Source organism: Arachis stenosperma, chromosome 4, assembly GCF_014773155.1.
Source record: "Arachis stenosperma cultivar V10309 chromosome 4, arast.V10309.gnm1.PFL2, whole genome shotgun sequence".
Taxonomy (NCBI): Eukaryota; Viridiplantae; Streptophyta; class Magnoliopsida; order Fabales; family Fabaceae; genus Arachis; species Arachis stenosperma.
In genome coordinates this window covers 145463797-145479982 of record NC_080380.1, presented here as the reverse complement: position 1 = coordinate 145479982, position 16186 = coordinate 145463797, and the positions used below count along the sequence as shown (strand labels likewise).

At 27.3% G+C, this 16186-nt stretch overlaps 2 protein-coding genes across 2 annotated transcripts in view; one reads left to right on the top strand and one right to left on the bottom strand.

Moving 5' to 3' along the window:
* Positions 1–10004: 10004 nt before the first annotated feature.
* LOC130974069 (chaperone protein ClpB3, chloroplastic-like) lies at positions 10005–15901 on the bottom strand. The gene is made up of 7 exons (XM_057898818.1): positions 15652–15901; positions 15363–15569; positions 14614–14662; positions 13477–13618; positions 12291–12569; positions 11311–12170; positions 10005–10855 (listed from the first exon to the last, which is right to left on the bottom strand). The coding sequence occupies exons 2-7, from the start codon at positions 15548–15550 to the stop codon at positions 10538–10540; spliced, it is 1836 nt and encodes a 611-aa protein (XP_057754801.1). The 5' UTR covers positions 15551–15569; positions 15652–15901; the 3' UTR covers positions 10005–10537.
* Positions 14586–16186, top strand: part of LOC130974067 (chaperone protein ClpB3, chloroplastic-like) — a 42262-nt gene continuing 40661 nt past the window's right edge. The window contains exon 1 of the mRNA XM_057898817.1: positions 14586–14683. The gene's annotated coding sequence lies outside the window, so the exon portion shown is untranslated. The remainder of the gene's footprint in view (positions 14684–16186) is intronic.

The following is a 16186-nucleotide window of genomic DNA, read 5'->3' as shown; positions in this document are numbered from 1 at the left end:
GGAGAGGAAGGGTAGTTTAATGAGATTACAATCTCGTTGATCCTTATTATTGAAATGTTGAAAAAGCATATATTGATTATTTTCATGTGAAATTGTTAGTTGAAAATTATTAAATAATTTGGTCTGTTTGACTAAATTATATCTAATGTCTTTCGATTATCAATTTCATATGAAAACAACTTCATGCGAGTCTTTATTATAGATAATTTGAAAAGTAACTAAATTTCTACAACTGGTTTCAAAGTAACTGAATACGTAGATTCAAGTGCTCTGGAATGATTTCGAATAGAGACTCAAGAACTCTGGAATAATTTCAAACACAGGTTTTACCAAAGTGACTTGTTTCGTGTAGCAGAACTTTAAGAAGAGATATTTGCCCTTGATGTATGAAGATGCATATTTCACTAAACTCAAAGAAATAGCTATTTATATCTAATTTCTCAACTCAATATAAAAACTCTCAACTAAACCTAACAGAAACAGAACTAACTAACCAAGTGATGCCATCTGTCAAAGCTAATAACAAATTATGACTTCTCCTAAGCTATTAACAAACACTTCTAAATAGTAAATACTATAACCTGCACTATATATCAATAAGAGAAATGTTAGGTGTCATTAAAATATATTATTTTATTATTATTTAGTCATTAGTTCAATTTTTATAGTCTAATAATTTAATAATATATTTTATTTTAAATTTTCAAACATTAATAATTAACTAATAATAAAAAATAATAAATTCTAATAACAAGAGGAAAAATCAAACTTTGCATAAAAAAGTAGCGAATGAGGGTGTAAAGTGTAGCATAAGCAAATAAAGTAGGAATAAGGCACACAGCAAATTTTCCAGCTTCTTGTGAAATCAAATGGTCTTGACCACACAAAATCATTATTTTTCCCAAGCATATCCATAAAAGAGAGAGAGGAACACAAGCTAGACTCAAAGCTACAATAGCAGTGTAGACTAGAACACCAAATCTTCTATATTGTCTTGCTCCATAGGCTTGGCCACCTAGAGTTTCCAATGCACATGACATTCCAAACTGTTTGATAAAACAAAATAATAAAGCACAGTTAATTTTGAAACAAAAATTTGAAGACTATGATATGAGATAAGAGAAAAAATACTTACAATAACACAGAAGCCAAAAACAGCACAAAGAGAAGTAGCAATAGCTGTGTTGGAGAAAGCAAGTTTTCCCTTATGACCAACCATCATGATGGAAATTACTTGGAGAAAATAAGTTGACAAATTAACGGTTATCATAGAGAGTGCTAAATAACCAACACTTTTAATCTCTTTTGCTACCATAATCCATCTTATAGTTTCTGAAAAACCACTACCTTCTGGCAACAAAAGATCCGCTTCCATGTCTTAAAAGAAGGTTCTTGAAATACCAAAAAATACAGACTTTGGCTTTTTTTTTTATGGCTGCTTTCGTTGGAAAGATTTTGAATATACACACTTAGAGACTAAACTATTTATAGCATATAGCAAGGTGTTAGTGTTTCACTTGATCATTGTTTCATTTAAATAACACTAATTTTTGTCACATGCTATTGGTAAATAACTTAATTATTGGTTTTCTTCTTATTAGAATATCATATTTCAAGAAGGATAAGAGCATACTTGAACATCTTCTGTTAGTTATTAGTCGAGGGAGTACGTATGTAATGTTGGTATCTACGTGTGGTTAGGCTGTTGTGTCCCGCTGATAAAACACAAACAACAATTCCAATCATGCGATTGAGATGAATATAATTGTTTCAGATAGCATTATAGAAGAAAATCCCTCTTATATATTGTTGTGATATGATGAATCAATAAAATAGTTAGGCTTAGTCACTTTAATTATCAGATATGGGAAATTACAATACACTTTTGTTTAGAAATCAATCACTTGATTATTATATCAGCATTGTGTAAAGTTAACCAATTAAGTTGTTAGGTCTCTGTATGTTCCATTATTCCCTAAATACACACACTTACTAGTTAGCATTGTGTAAAGTTAACCAATTAAGCTGTTAGGTCTCTATGTGTATTCTATTATTCCCTAAATGGGAAATGCTATTTATACACTAAAATTAGTCACTAAAATCAGCCATCAATATATTTGTGCATAAATACATGTGTAGTTTAATTTATTTTCAATGTATATTTATTTTTTAGTATGTATTTTATACTCGTAGCTAATTTTAGTGGCTGATTTTAGTGTACACATAGCATAACTCTCCGTAAATATACACACCTACTAGCTATATAGAAACATATATATGTTGTATCTTATTATGAATATGATAAAGAAACTAGCTGGCTAAGATGGTAGTGGGTTGGTAAGGTAAATAGAATTCATAAATAACTAAACTAAAATATGCCTAATTTAATTCTACTTTAATTTACCTAAATATTTCTACTTCTAAGAACAGCATACATATGTTTCTAGTTAAGATGATTTGTACAAAAAGCTAATAAAATCTCTCATCATCATCATCATTATCATCATCATCATAGTGAGAACAAGATGGTAGATAGTGAAATAAAAATAGAATTGACAAATAACAAAATTAAAATATAAATGACTATACACCAATCTATATATCTTTTAAATTTATTGGCATGTTCATCATCATCATCAGTCAACTTAATGGTTGAGATTTGCATTCTCACTTGTCACTTAATAAAACATTCTCCTTAGATTATCCTTTTTCACCCGTAGAACACACTCCACCGATGAGGTCATTGTTGGTGGTCATCTATCCTTTTTTTACTTAAACTGATTTTGGAGCTCACCAAGAATCGAACTCTTGACTTTTTAGATTTAGCGCTCTAATATTATGTCATGATACCACTCATCTCAAAAGTTTCAGCTAACGAAAAAATGTAACACTAATGATTATATCTCTAATATTTCCTAAACCTCCATTGCATACATTGTATAAATATTCCATTGGTTCCTCATACTTTTCTTATTACTCTCTAGCCACGTATATATAATAGATAGTTGTCCATATTGTTACGTATGTATATGTATTGTTAATTTGTTATCATTGACCATTGACCCTTGATATTGGTAAATGCAAGCAAGAGGCAGTTGAAATAAGTTTAATTAAGTGAATAATGGAGAGTAATTAAGAACAGACAACATGCATGGGGTTGTCGAATCCCACTACACATGAAAAAGACAAAACAGACCTCCATGCATGCGTCCTTGTATTAATGCTTAGAGATATATATACACACATAATTCAGAGACCCTTTTTTAAAACTGAGACTCAGCAGACTAATGTGAATTTGATGCTTAATCTGTCTTTCAAGGAGCTACATCCAACTCATAAATCCAAAGCCCTTCTCTCCGAGAATCCTGCCAAACCTCCACCCAAGTAAGTAATCATTTTCATTATTAGATACCTGTTTTTCTATACAACTTCTATTATTTATAATCTTAGTTATCGGATCGATTCACTTTTTTATTATTAAATTGTATTTTTATATATGCTCGGTCACTACGTTTTATTATATATATATAGTTTTACTTTTGATTTTGAAGTTGGATTAACTTGCTTAATGATCTAAAAACAACTTATACCTGAATGTATATGATCTATTTTATATATAGAATTACATAGTAAAAATTTAAGTATATAAACGAAAACGAATTAATAAAAGAGATTAGATTATGCAATATGGAAAGTAATGATGTAGAAACTAAAAAAAAGTAGTATATGTTTGTTTCTACAATTATACAATAGAAGGGTGTATAGTACAACATAATGGTAAAAACTAGGGTAAGCACGGGTCGGTTTGGTTTGAGTTTATGGTAAAATTAGAATTTAACTGATCAAAATATAATTGGTTCGATTTAGTTTGGATTTGTGTTTTTTTGTATATGTATCCGAACCAAACTAAATCGATTAAAAATGAATTGGTTCGGTTCGAGTAATTGGGTACCCGATGATTTTGAAATAAAAAAAAAAACTAAATTTTTATCTTAAAAATTCAACAAGTACAATAAACATATATTATCAATAGAAATAATCTAAACATGTTAAACACAAAATACATTAAAAACTAAACTCATTAAAATCTAAACATATTAATAGTGAATAATCTTTGTCTAATGGAAAAGTCATATATATATATATATATATATATATATATATATATATATATATATATTATTTAATTAATATATGATCGGGTTCGCGAGTTGGTTCGGGTTCCGCATCTCCAGAATCGATACCTGAACTAATCACTAATAAAGATCATCGGTTTGGTTTGGGTTAAACCCGATTACCTTGGTTCCAGAACCAATTTAATTTGTTCGGTTCGAGTTCAGACAGGTACCCACTACCCTGCTCACCCCTAGTAAAAGCTCAGATGCAATGGAGTAAGTATACAATGTGTACAATGGGCTGATTCTTTGGCCCAATATGAATAAAAAATCAAAATTAACCATCCGCTTCGCATAGGTTCGAATATTCAGAATAAAATACTACTAATTTACCAAACACAATACACTCATACTATTCAAAATAATCATCTAAGTACCAAAGATAATAAACATTTGATATCCTACTGAATCAAACATCCGATATGTGAACAGTTTTAAATAAACATCCGATACTTTAATTTTAATTTGAAATTAACCCCCATTATATACATTGTACGGTACATGTATTGACTCCCTATACTTCCTCAATTGGTAATTAAAAGTTGTTAAATGAGTTTGATTAAAGTGTTATCTGATCATTTTCAACTACTAGTTCTTAGCTATCAACTTCACATTAAATTAATTGTACCTGAATTTTTATCTTATATATAAAATGAGCAGATACAATTACGTGCATAAAATATTTTCTACTACATGTCTAACTAGCTAACAATAATTTAATACTCTAAATTTGTTTGTTCCAATTTTTGTGAGAGAAGCAGCAAAAATTAAATTATACTTTTTTCTTATCCTAATTAGTTATAACAAAGTATCTTCTTCTGTATCTAAGCAGGTAAAATTCTACCAAATAGTAATTTAATAAATAAAGTAAAATAGTTTTTTGTTAATATATGACTATGACTTATTAATTAATTAATTTTTATAATTAAAAAACCTAAAATATTATTCCGACCCATAGAACATAAGTGGTAGGTTGGCTATCAGTGAAATCGTATCGGAAGAATATGGTGAAAGTTCAACAAAAAAGTAATGTAAAAGAAAGCGAAAAGAATGGAAGTTTCGTGAAATAAAGTGAGCATGGATGGAGCACCTTACTTTCGAAAAAGTAGACTTGAACATGTTCAACAATTACCTTGTATAATTACGTGAGTAAAATGTGTTCTACTACATGCCTAGTTAGCTAGCAATAATTTAATATTCTAAATTTGTTTGTCCGAATTTTTATGAAAATAACAGAAAGGATCTCGTTAGGAAGATAATGGACTATTTGTACAATGTGTACAATTGTTATTGAGTTATGAAATGAACATTCATGTCATGATACCACTCATCCCAAAAACTTCAGCTGATGAAAAAATGTAACACTAATGATTATATTTCTAATACTCCATAAACCTCCATTGTACATATTGTATAAATATTTTATTGGCTCCTCATACTTTCCCTAACAGAAAATATTCAAATACACTCTTTTCTTGTCCTAATCAATTATAGCAAAACATATTTTTCTGTATTTAAACAAGTAAAATTATTAGTTAAAAATTATTAAATAATTTGATATGTTTAACTAAATTATATATAATATCTTTCGACTATCAATTTTATGTGAAAATAATTGCAAGCGAATTTTTACTATAGATAATTCGTAGCCATTGATTTATGACTACTAACTTGGATATGGAAATTAAAGTAACTAAATTTCTACAACTAATTTCAAAGTAATTGAATACGTAGATTCAAGAGCTCTAGATGATTTTAAATACAGATTCAAGAGCTCTGGAATAATTTCAAACACAGGTTTTACCAAAGTGACTTGTTTCGTGTAGCAAACTTTAAGAAGAAATGTTTGCCCTGATGTATGGAGATGCATATTTCACTAAACTCAAAGAAATAGCTATTTATATCTAACTTCTCAACTCAATATAAAAACACTCAACTAAACCTAACAGAAACAGAACTAACTAACCAAATGATGCCATCCGTCAAAGCTAATAACAAATTATGACTTCTCCTAAGCTATTAACAAAAACTTCTAAATACTATAACCTGCACTGTATATCAACAAGAGAAATATTAGATAGTCATTAAAATATATTATTTTTTATTATTATTTAGTCATTAACTCAATTTTTATAATCGAATAATTTAATAATATATTTTATTTTAAATTTTTAAATATTAATAATTGATTAATAATAAAAATAACAAATTCTAATAGCCCTACTATAATATTTATCTATCAACAAATAATAATAAGTGTCATATTAGTGCCCATATAATGATATAAAATCATAACCATTCTTTATGCTTATAGGAAAACAAATACGTAGATGTTCTGCCACAAACTAATAGTAAGTGGTAACAATCTAAAGTCCAATAAAAAAAACATACACTAGTTTATGGCCGAAGGCTCGATAACAAATAAACAATCCGTCAGTGTTATCAATCCACAATATCTATGGTAAATAAATGAGTAAAAATCCAATTCAATTTTTGCTTATTTTTATAAAAAATAAAGTGATTTCTATCTAAAAAAAAATTAGTATTTCGATTTTTAATTTTTTTATTTTGAAATAATGTGATTTTTTATTAAAAAATTTGTTAAATAATAACAAAAATAATTTTATAAAAATTTTATTTATATTTTATAGAATTTTTTTCAACAATATAACCAACTATTATGACCATTATCTTTTTCATCCCATCATTATCACTTCTATCTTTATTATTTTTATTATGTGACTATACTTTATCATCATCGTTATCTCTTCTATCGTTATTATTATCAATACCAATATCATCAACATTAATATTTTCTTCTTTTATTTCCTTTTTGATGTTTTTTTTTAAAAGATATTCATACTGTAATTATTTCTTTTTTTTGCGACATCATTTTTATTAATGGTCTTTCTCTACTTAATCACCATTGGTAAAAGAATTTTTCAAAAACAAATTTATTAATAGTTTGTGAAACTTTAAAAATCCCATAAAATATAAATAAAGCTCTCACAAAATTAATTTTTGTTATTATTTAACAAATTTTTTAACAGAAGAATCATATTGTCCTAAAATAAAAAAATTAAAAACCAAAGTATCTTTAAGAAAAAAAACAAAATCGCTTTATCTTTTGCGAAAACAAACAAAAACAAAATTAAATGTTTACTTTAAATAAATATCTTCCTACATTGTTGTAGTAAAAGAATTAAAGGACCAACGTTAAATTGTCTAAGTATAGTGTAAATAGAAATTTAGTTTATATTAACTATGTTACTCCATCTCATTATATTAAAACAGAGTTGTTATTCTTACGTGATAAAAACTCACATTTAATTATTTTTATATAAAATTAATATTTAAAAATTATTAAATAATTTAATAAATTTAATTAAATTAAATTATTATTTAACAAATCTCAAATTCCCAACTATTAACTTTATGTAAAAATAATTACGTATAAGTTTTCACATTAATACGATGCACGGGAAAAAAAACTTTATAACGTATATTCATATACGAAACTTAAAATATTAAGTAAATTTAGCATCATTTAAAACCTTTTTTAGGCAATTTTCTTTTTTACTAATAGATGCAACTGCAGAAGAAATTTGTTTGTTTCTTCAAGACCAATTATTTATATGAATTTTTTTAATGTAAAATTAATAATTCAGATGTTAATATATATTATGTTAAATTATATCAAATTATTAAATAATTTTTTATTAGTTTCACACAAAAATATCTTTACATGAAAAATCACTTTATTTTACCTTTTAGGCCATTGGCCCGTTCTTATGAATAAAAAATTAGTATTTATACTCATAATAATATTATAATTTATAATTTTTTTTTTACTAAACATATGCGAATATTTAATTTTTGGTGAGTTCTACTCAACCCCCTCTATTTCAACATGTAAATTACCCCTCGTGACGTGACATACTTTAATTGGATACTTAGTTTTAGTTTGAGTTAATTTAACTCAATAATAGTTAATATGTTAACTAAAGTAGGGTAATTTTGTAATTAAATATTTTTATAAGAGAGATAAATATATAATTTCTATAAACATTAAAAAATAAAGTTATATTTTTATCATTGTGTAGAAATTCAATTTACCCCAGTCCCATTTCTCTCTGAAATTGAAAGAAAAAATCAACTCATTGGGTGTTCCATATTTTGATGAACCAGGAAATAAGGGTGTGTCTGGCAACCACGTTCAAAGAGAAGAAGTACGTTTAGATATCTTGAAAGCTGTAATTTTTGGTTTGGCAAATTTTTGATTCATGAAAGCAGAAGTGATTTTGCATTCAAAACCACGTTTTCAAGAAGCAACAATTTTAAGCTTCTGCGTTTCACCAACGGGCTTTTAGCTATCAATACTCAATTTTTTTTTATTTTTTACCAATTTTATCCTTTATGCATACTATTGTATTATTTATATTATTTTTATTTATATGAACTATCTTTTTCTATTATTTACTATTTTTTTATTAATTATTTATTTGATATTATACACTTTTATAATTGTAATTTTTTTGTATTATTTTTATTTTTTTAATATAATATATTGATCCTATTAAGAAAGTAAATTAAACAAAAAATTAATTGTAAATAATAATAATAAAAAATTATAACATACTAAAAAAGAGTACTAAGAGTACTAAAAATATACTGTATAAAAAATATCATAAATTTTTTTTGATTTATTTCAATTACTACCAAAATAAATATTTAATTTTTTTATTATTTTTAGTACTCTCTAAAATTTATATTTTGTTAGTTTTAATTAAAAGTATATTTTGCCAATTTTATATATTATTTTTATCTTAGTGTATAAATATTAATTTATTATAGAATTAATTAATAACATCTATTCAAATATCTAAATTAAAATAATATACAAAAATTATTTAAGTTGATGTCTATTTTAGTAATTTTGTATCTAAAAGTGATTTTGAATAGTGTAATCCAAACAACATTTATTTTACTATAATTCATTTTGATATAAATATTGCCAAACATAAATCACTTAATACAAACTTACTTTTCATCAAAATCAAGTTTGTAAAATTAATTTTATTCAAACTCCCGTTTGCAAACTGTAATCCAAACACACACTAAGTATTTAGAGAAAATAACTAATTAAATGGCCAGGGAAAAATATTTGAGTATGTCAGAACACCGTGAAACCATCTCGACCACAAGGTTGTAGCGCGAACAATCCTCCACCGTGTCATAGTTCAACCAAAGTCTTCTTAGAACTCAAGGATATAGATGTACGAGCCTATAGAACAGATCCTGTTCAAGTAAGGTCGTGTTCTGTGTTTTGTGTTCTTTGTGTTTAGTTATAAAAACTGCTTTTGTTTGTGAACTTAGTCCAGGTGAGACTAAGTTTACGTTTGCGAAATTCAGAAAATCTTAAAATTTAAGAACGTGAAATCGATTATGATAGCTTTTTATGATGATAGTGTAGAAGGGGAAGACGAAAAAGAAAATGAAAATAATGATGATGATGATGATGATGATGATGATGGTGATGGTGATGATGATATGGGATTTCTGGATGGCATTGAAATTAAATTTGGAGGTATTTAATTACATAATCACCCACTTTGGGCTATAATTTAATTACCAATAATTTAACCATAGTTAACATAGCAACCAATTAAAAGATGACATGTCACAGAGGGTAAATTACATGTTATTATAGGAAGGATAGACTAGAATTTACCTTAATTTTTATTATTGAAAAAATAATAATAATAATTCTTGTAATAATTAATAAATATTAAGAAGTTTATGAATTTATTAGAGAATAAAAGAAATATGTAGCGTTGTCAATAGCGTATACAAATTTTGCTTTCGCACCATATGGATTACAACCAAAACGACCATACTCTGATACTCCCAAAGGCACCACTTTTAAAAGAGATCATGAGGAGGAAAGATACGTGGGACAATGGAACAAGGGCAAAAATCTCTCTAGACAAAAGAGGCCGTTCAACAGAGCCGGAGCCTCATACAAGATAAGGGAGTCATTTCTATTTACATTTTTGTAATTTGTCCAAAAAATATATACATAAAATTAAGTGCATACACAAACATTTTTACAAGCTTTTAAAATATACGATGCACTAAGGAAAACCAGGAGCCCTCAAGATATATGTAGCTGCAAAAGGCACGGGGAAGTTTAATATGTTGTTCTTCAAGTATTAAAAAGTTGTCTTGTATCGTTCCGTTTCATGGACTAAATTTTCCTGGTATTGGATTGATTTTATAATTGAGTTGATGATGAAAAAGGAATAATACGTGACAGCTTTTTGTTATCCTCAAAGATATAAAACTTCTGAACCTTTGGCAGACTACGCTACTAATGTGAAGGGAAAAACATTACTCGTAGATGATTTATCTTTCTGAGGCTTGGTAAAAGAAAGCTCTCGGGAAGAGGCTGAGGAAGAGGATGTTACTGTGTCTATTACGATTGTGTCTCCCGGCTTAAATTTTTCTCCAAGAATGCCCTTGGCAAGTTCATCCTCCACTTTCTTCTGAATTACTCGCTTCACCTGCCATGCACCATAGTTCAGGTCACGCCCCCAGCGACCAAGAAGTTTTAAAGCATCTTCCATCACCTGGATTTTCATCCCTTTATCTTGTTCCATCTTCCGTGAGAGATCATTAACCTGTCATAAGAGTAACCAAAAAGACAAGTAGTTAAATGAAAATGATAAGTAGTTGAGAGTTAGTAGATGAATATTTATGAGATTAGTTGGTAATATTTATATAAATAGAATGATTTTCGTATAATGTAAAACAACAACTTCAATACATATTTACTGTTTTCTTTAATTCTATCTCTATTTTCTTGTTAGCAATTGTCAAGTTTCTTGAAAAAAAAAGATAATATTATATAAAGTTGTTGTATTAAAATTGTTGTGTTGAAACTTATTTTACATAATACAAAAGTCATACTATTTATAAAAATATTTTTAACTAATTTCATAAATATTTATCTACTAACTATTAGCTATTATTGATTTAATTTTCGATTACTAACAACTCTAATAATATTTAATAACAATATCAAAGAACAAGTAGTTAAGATATGTGGCAAGCTATAGAAGAGGATGATGGATACCTTTAACTTGACAATGCTAATTATTTGGTCAGTGTCAAGAGGCTGGAAAACAACAGATTCATCAACTCGATTTATGAGCTCAGGTTGTTGAAGCTCGGATATTACTTTCTCTTTCAGCTCTTGGTATGGCAGCTTATTCGTTATATTATCGGCGTCTTCGAGGACGAGCTTTGATCCAGCATTTGAGGTCATAATGATGACAGTATTGGTGAAGTTGACCAAGCGACCTGCTGCGTCCTTTATTTTACCTTCATCCAAGATGGGAAGCAAGACTTCGTCTAGAAGCTCCGGATGTGCCTTCTCGATCTCATCAAACAGAATAACGGAATACGGTCTGCGTCGAACGGCTTCAGTGAGCAGCCCTCCTTCTTCAGGTGGAGACCCTATCAAGCGTGATACTGCCTGCTTTTCCTTATACGCGCTCATATCGAAGCGCACCAATGCTTCCTCTGTGTTGAACAGCAAATAAGCAAGTGCCTTAGCTAGCTTGGTCTTTCCAACTCCCATGGGTCCCATAAACATGAAGCTTGCTGTGGGACGCTTTTGGTTTCCAAGACCTACTCTTGAGCGTTGCACAGCTTTAACTACTGCCTCCACAGCACGCCCTTGTCCTACCACTCGCTTACGCAGCTCCTCCTCCAAATGCAACAGCTTCTCCTCCTCTGACTGTTTCAGCTTCCACTCGGGTATTTTGGTCTTTTTGCTGACAACTTCAACAATATTGTCGTCTGTTACTTCATCGCTGCTGCTCTCCGTTTCTGACTCCGGGATCAACTTGCTCTTATCACTCCCAACATGTTTAGAAACCGCTTGCATATTCACTACTTTCGCAGAAGCTGTATCATCAATCAGTTCAATAGCTGCAATTTCCAAATTCCAAGTGGCTATCAATTACTCGTTTCACAGGTTAAGTTAACAAGACAAACTAAAAACCCAGATACCAAAAATTAAATAAGCTAAGATAAAAAGTGTTTAATTACCTTTGGCAGGTAAAAATTTTCCAATTATGTGTTGATCTGATAGCTCTGCAGCTTTCTTAAGTGCACGTTTAGAAATGTGGACTCGGTGATGCTGCTCATATTTTGGTCGCAATCCCTCTAATATCGAAATGGTTTCTTCAATAGAGGGTTCGTGAACATAAACCGGAGAAAACGAACGGGCTAATGTGGGATCTTTCTCAATGTGCTTATGATACTCGTCCATTGTTGTCGCCCCTATACACCGCAGCTCTCCCCGAGAAATACTTCTCCTTAACACATCTGTCAAGAGTGTCAGCCCTTTTCACTTTAAAATTATTATTTTAAAAATATTATTTATATACTAAAATCAGTCACTAATATATTTGTATATAAATACGTATCTAATTTAATTTATTTTTAATGTATATTTATATTTCAACATATATTTTATATTAATAATTGACTTTTTATACACGTAACATATGTTAAAATTTATTTTTAAAGTCATTGCTCTTGTCTTTGATAAATCAACCTAAAATTAATTTTTAATAAGTATAAATAATGATAATAATTATATTTAATAAAATAATTTTAAAATTTAAATAGACTATAATAATTATAAATATAATGATAAATTTAAATATTATTATTAATATCATGCGAAAATTCAAATGTAAAAAGTTTTCACTTTAATATTATATAACGGTTAGAATTAATCATCATGTATTTATACATAAATGTATATGTTATTTAATTTTTTTAATATATATTTTATATTAATAATTAAATTTTGATAATTAATTTTAGTACGCACCTAACATAATTGTTATTAATATATATTTATATATTTATATTAAATTTTTTAATTTTAATAACTGTAACTAACTTCACAAAATATATTTTTAGATATTTTAAAAAATATCTCAAAATTTTAAAGCTGCAATTATATATACATAATTTTTTATTTATTAAAATATGAAACAAAATATTTATACTTTTAAAAATCAAAAATATATTTTTAAAATGTTTTACCAAATCAATTTGAAAAATTATTATGGTAAATATTTTGAATAGTATATGACTATAGCTGTCAACATATAAAATATAAAATAAGATTTTCAGTTTAAATTTCTAATATATTTATTCAAAAAAAATCATTACAACTAATAAGAATAATCCAAACTAGGAAAGATTTTAAACTTGTTACCTTCCGCAACAATCTTGTGGATGTCATCAACGAAAAGCATAATCTCGCCGTTAGATTTAGTTACTTCGTCGATAATGGCATTCATCCCTTGCTCTAACTTTTTTGGTTCAGCGTCAAGTGCACCCACATCTAGGGATATAAGCTGGAAAGTGAAAAAGGTTTATACATCACCAATGTACAGAGAAGAGTAGTACTTCGGAACATTATTAATAAATTTTATTTTTATGTTCTACCAGTCTCAGTATATATATATATTAGATAACTGGTAGTATATTATCATATTATTAAAAATAATTAATTTTTATATTTATTATTTAAAAAATTATCTAAATTTATTAATCTAATTAAATGATTGTAAAAAAATTCTTTACACTATTATTGTATTAAAATTATACTCTTATTAATAATTCAAGTTTTAATTTTTAAAATGCCTATTAAAAAATGGAAGGTGTAAAAATGTTCATTTTTAAGATTAAGATGACATAATTATATTTTTAATTATTTTACGTATACACAAAAAAGTAGTCACTAATTATTAGTCATTATATATAAAAATTAATATTTGACATCTCGTTAAAATATTTTCGCTATACTATTATAAACAAGTTTAGTTATAATCTATTGTAGGTTTGATTGTTTTATTATGATAGGTTTAATTATTTTGATAATTAATTATTTAGTTAAAAAAATATGTGATTTAATATGTATAAAATTGTTTTATTATGATAGGTTTAATTATTTTGATAATTAATTATTTAGTTAAAAAAATGTGTGATTTAATATGTATAAAAATATACAAATATATTATGGCTCATTTCACAGCTAAATTTTACTATATATGTAACATTTTTGTTATTTTTTTTATAACACTCTTAATTTAATTGTGATAGTTAGATACTCAGTAATTATATATGTTAATTAAATTAAAGGAAATTTTACATACCGATACAATTTTAAATAATATAAAAAATCATTAATGAATATTTTAATGTGTCTCTTTCCTAAAACAATTATTTTAAAACATAGGAAGTACTTGTATTACTACAATGAAAAAGAATAAATAAATCATGCTCCTCTTCATGCCCACTTTCATCTCATTATTCAAGAATGGAGTAAATATTTGTACAAGACACATACCCGTTTATCCAAGAAAATATCATCTCCCTCAGCAATTCTCCAAGCAATTCTGTTTCAAAGTCAGAGTTAGGTACGTACACAGGTCAATTGCAATATAAGGAATACTTAAATAAAAACGGAAGGGAAATAATGGTAAGGGTTTTTGGAAAATTAGGTAATTTTTTTTGGTTTCAGACATTATTTTTCAATTCGGTTAAGAACTAATCCATCGCATATAGTTTTATTTAAGATTTTGTTATTAGTCAATAGATTACTGCATGCATAAGGCTAAACTCAAACTTCTCATTTACTGAAATGAATTATTAAATTAACTATTAAATCAACTAAAATTGGTTAGATAAATTAAGTAATAATCCTTGATTTTTATTAAAGAAGAAACTAATTAACCAGCCGTTTAAACACTAAGAGGTAAAAATGGTTTAAAATTAAATCAAATAATAGAAATATTTAGTAAAAAAAAATAGTTAAAAATAAAATTTATTTTATTTATCATTTATTAATTATTACTATAATTAATAAATATTAAATAAGATAAATTTAGAATTTTTTTTTTGTCCTTCTACCATTACTCATCAAATAAATACTAATAAATACTAAGAGAAAAATTACAGAAAAACTCAAACTTCTAACCTTAAAATTGAAGGCATATGTTGTAAAGACAAAACACAAGGGAAAAAATTGTAGCAAGGAAGAAAACAGTTACCAAAAACAAATAAAGCAAGGAAGAAGACATAAGACTTGAATCTTACCCTGCAGCAATTGCAGTTTTTCCAACACCATGCTCACCAATAAGCACAGGATTGTTCTTAGTTCTCCTCGAGAGGATCTGTATGCAACTCTGAATTTCATTTTGTCTTCCTACCACTGGATCAAGTTTTTTATCTTTGGCCAACTTTGTTAAATCTTTCCCATATTTCTCTAAGGCTGAATAATCCATGCTTCCTTCCTCACAGGTTCTATATATCAAATATCATCAAAGTCAGGTTTCATAAAATCCAAATTACAATTATTTACATCAAGAAGACTTCGGAATATTACCTTTAATGTTCTGATCCTTTGCGATTGGTTATAGCTTTTAATTTCCTCATGTAAAGTTCTTCTGCCCCAGTCACCGTCTCCATATAAACAAAGACTCCGTATAATAATAAGTCGTTGTCGTTATATTTTAATTTGTTGCCACTAGAAATTCATTTCCATTAGCAAAATTCAGGGGTTTTGTTACATTCTTAATTTCTCGAAGTCTTCTCTTATCTCTGTATATACTATGCAAGTATTTTTATATTATTTCTTTAGTTACAAGTATGCAAGTTTTTAGAAATATGTAGGTCTATCTTTGGTTCGAAAAAACAACAAGAACAAGAACGTAGGTTTTGTTATTATATATATATATATATATATATATTTATGAGACTATACAACTGTCCTTTAACTTGGACACATCTACATGGTCTTTCTTAATTAAACAGGTCTTCTTGTGTTAAGTGATGTTGTTTATGTCCTCCTGTCTATGACATGTATGTGAATTAGTATTAATTAACATAGCCATTGGCAAATTATCATACTAAAAGTTTAA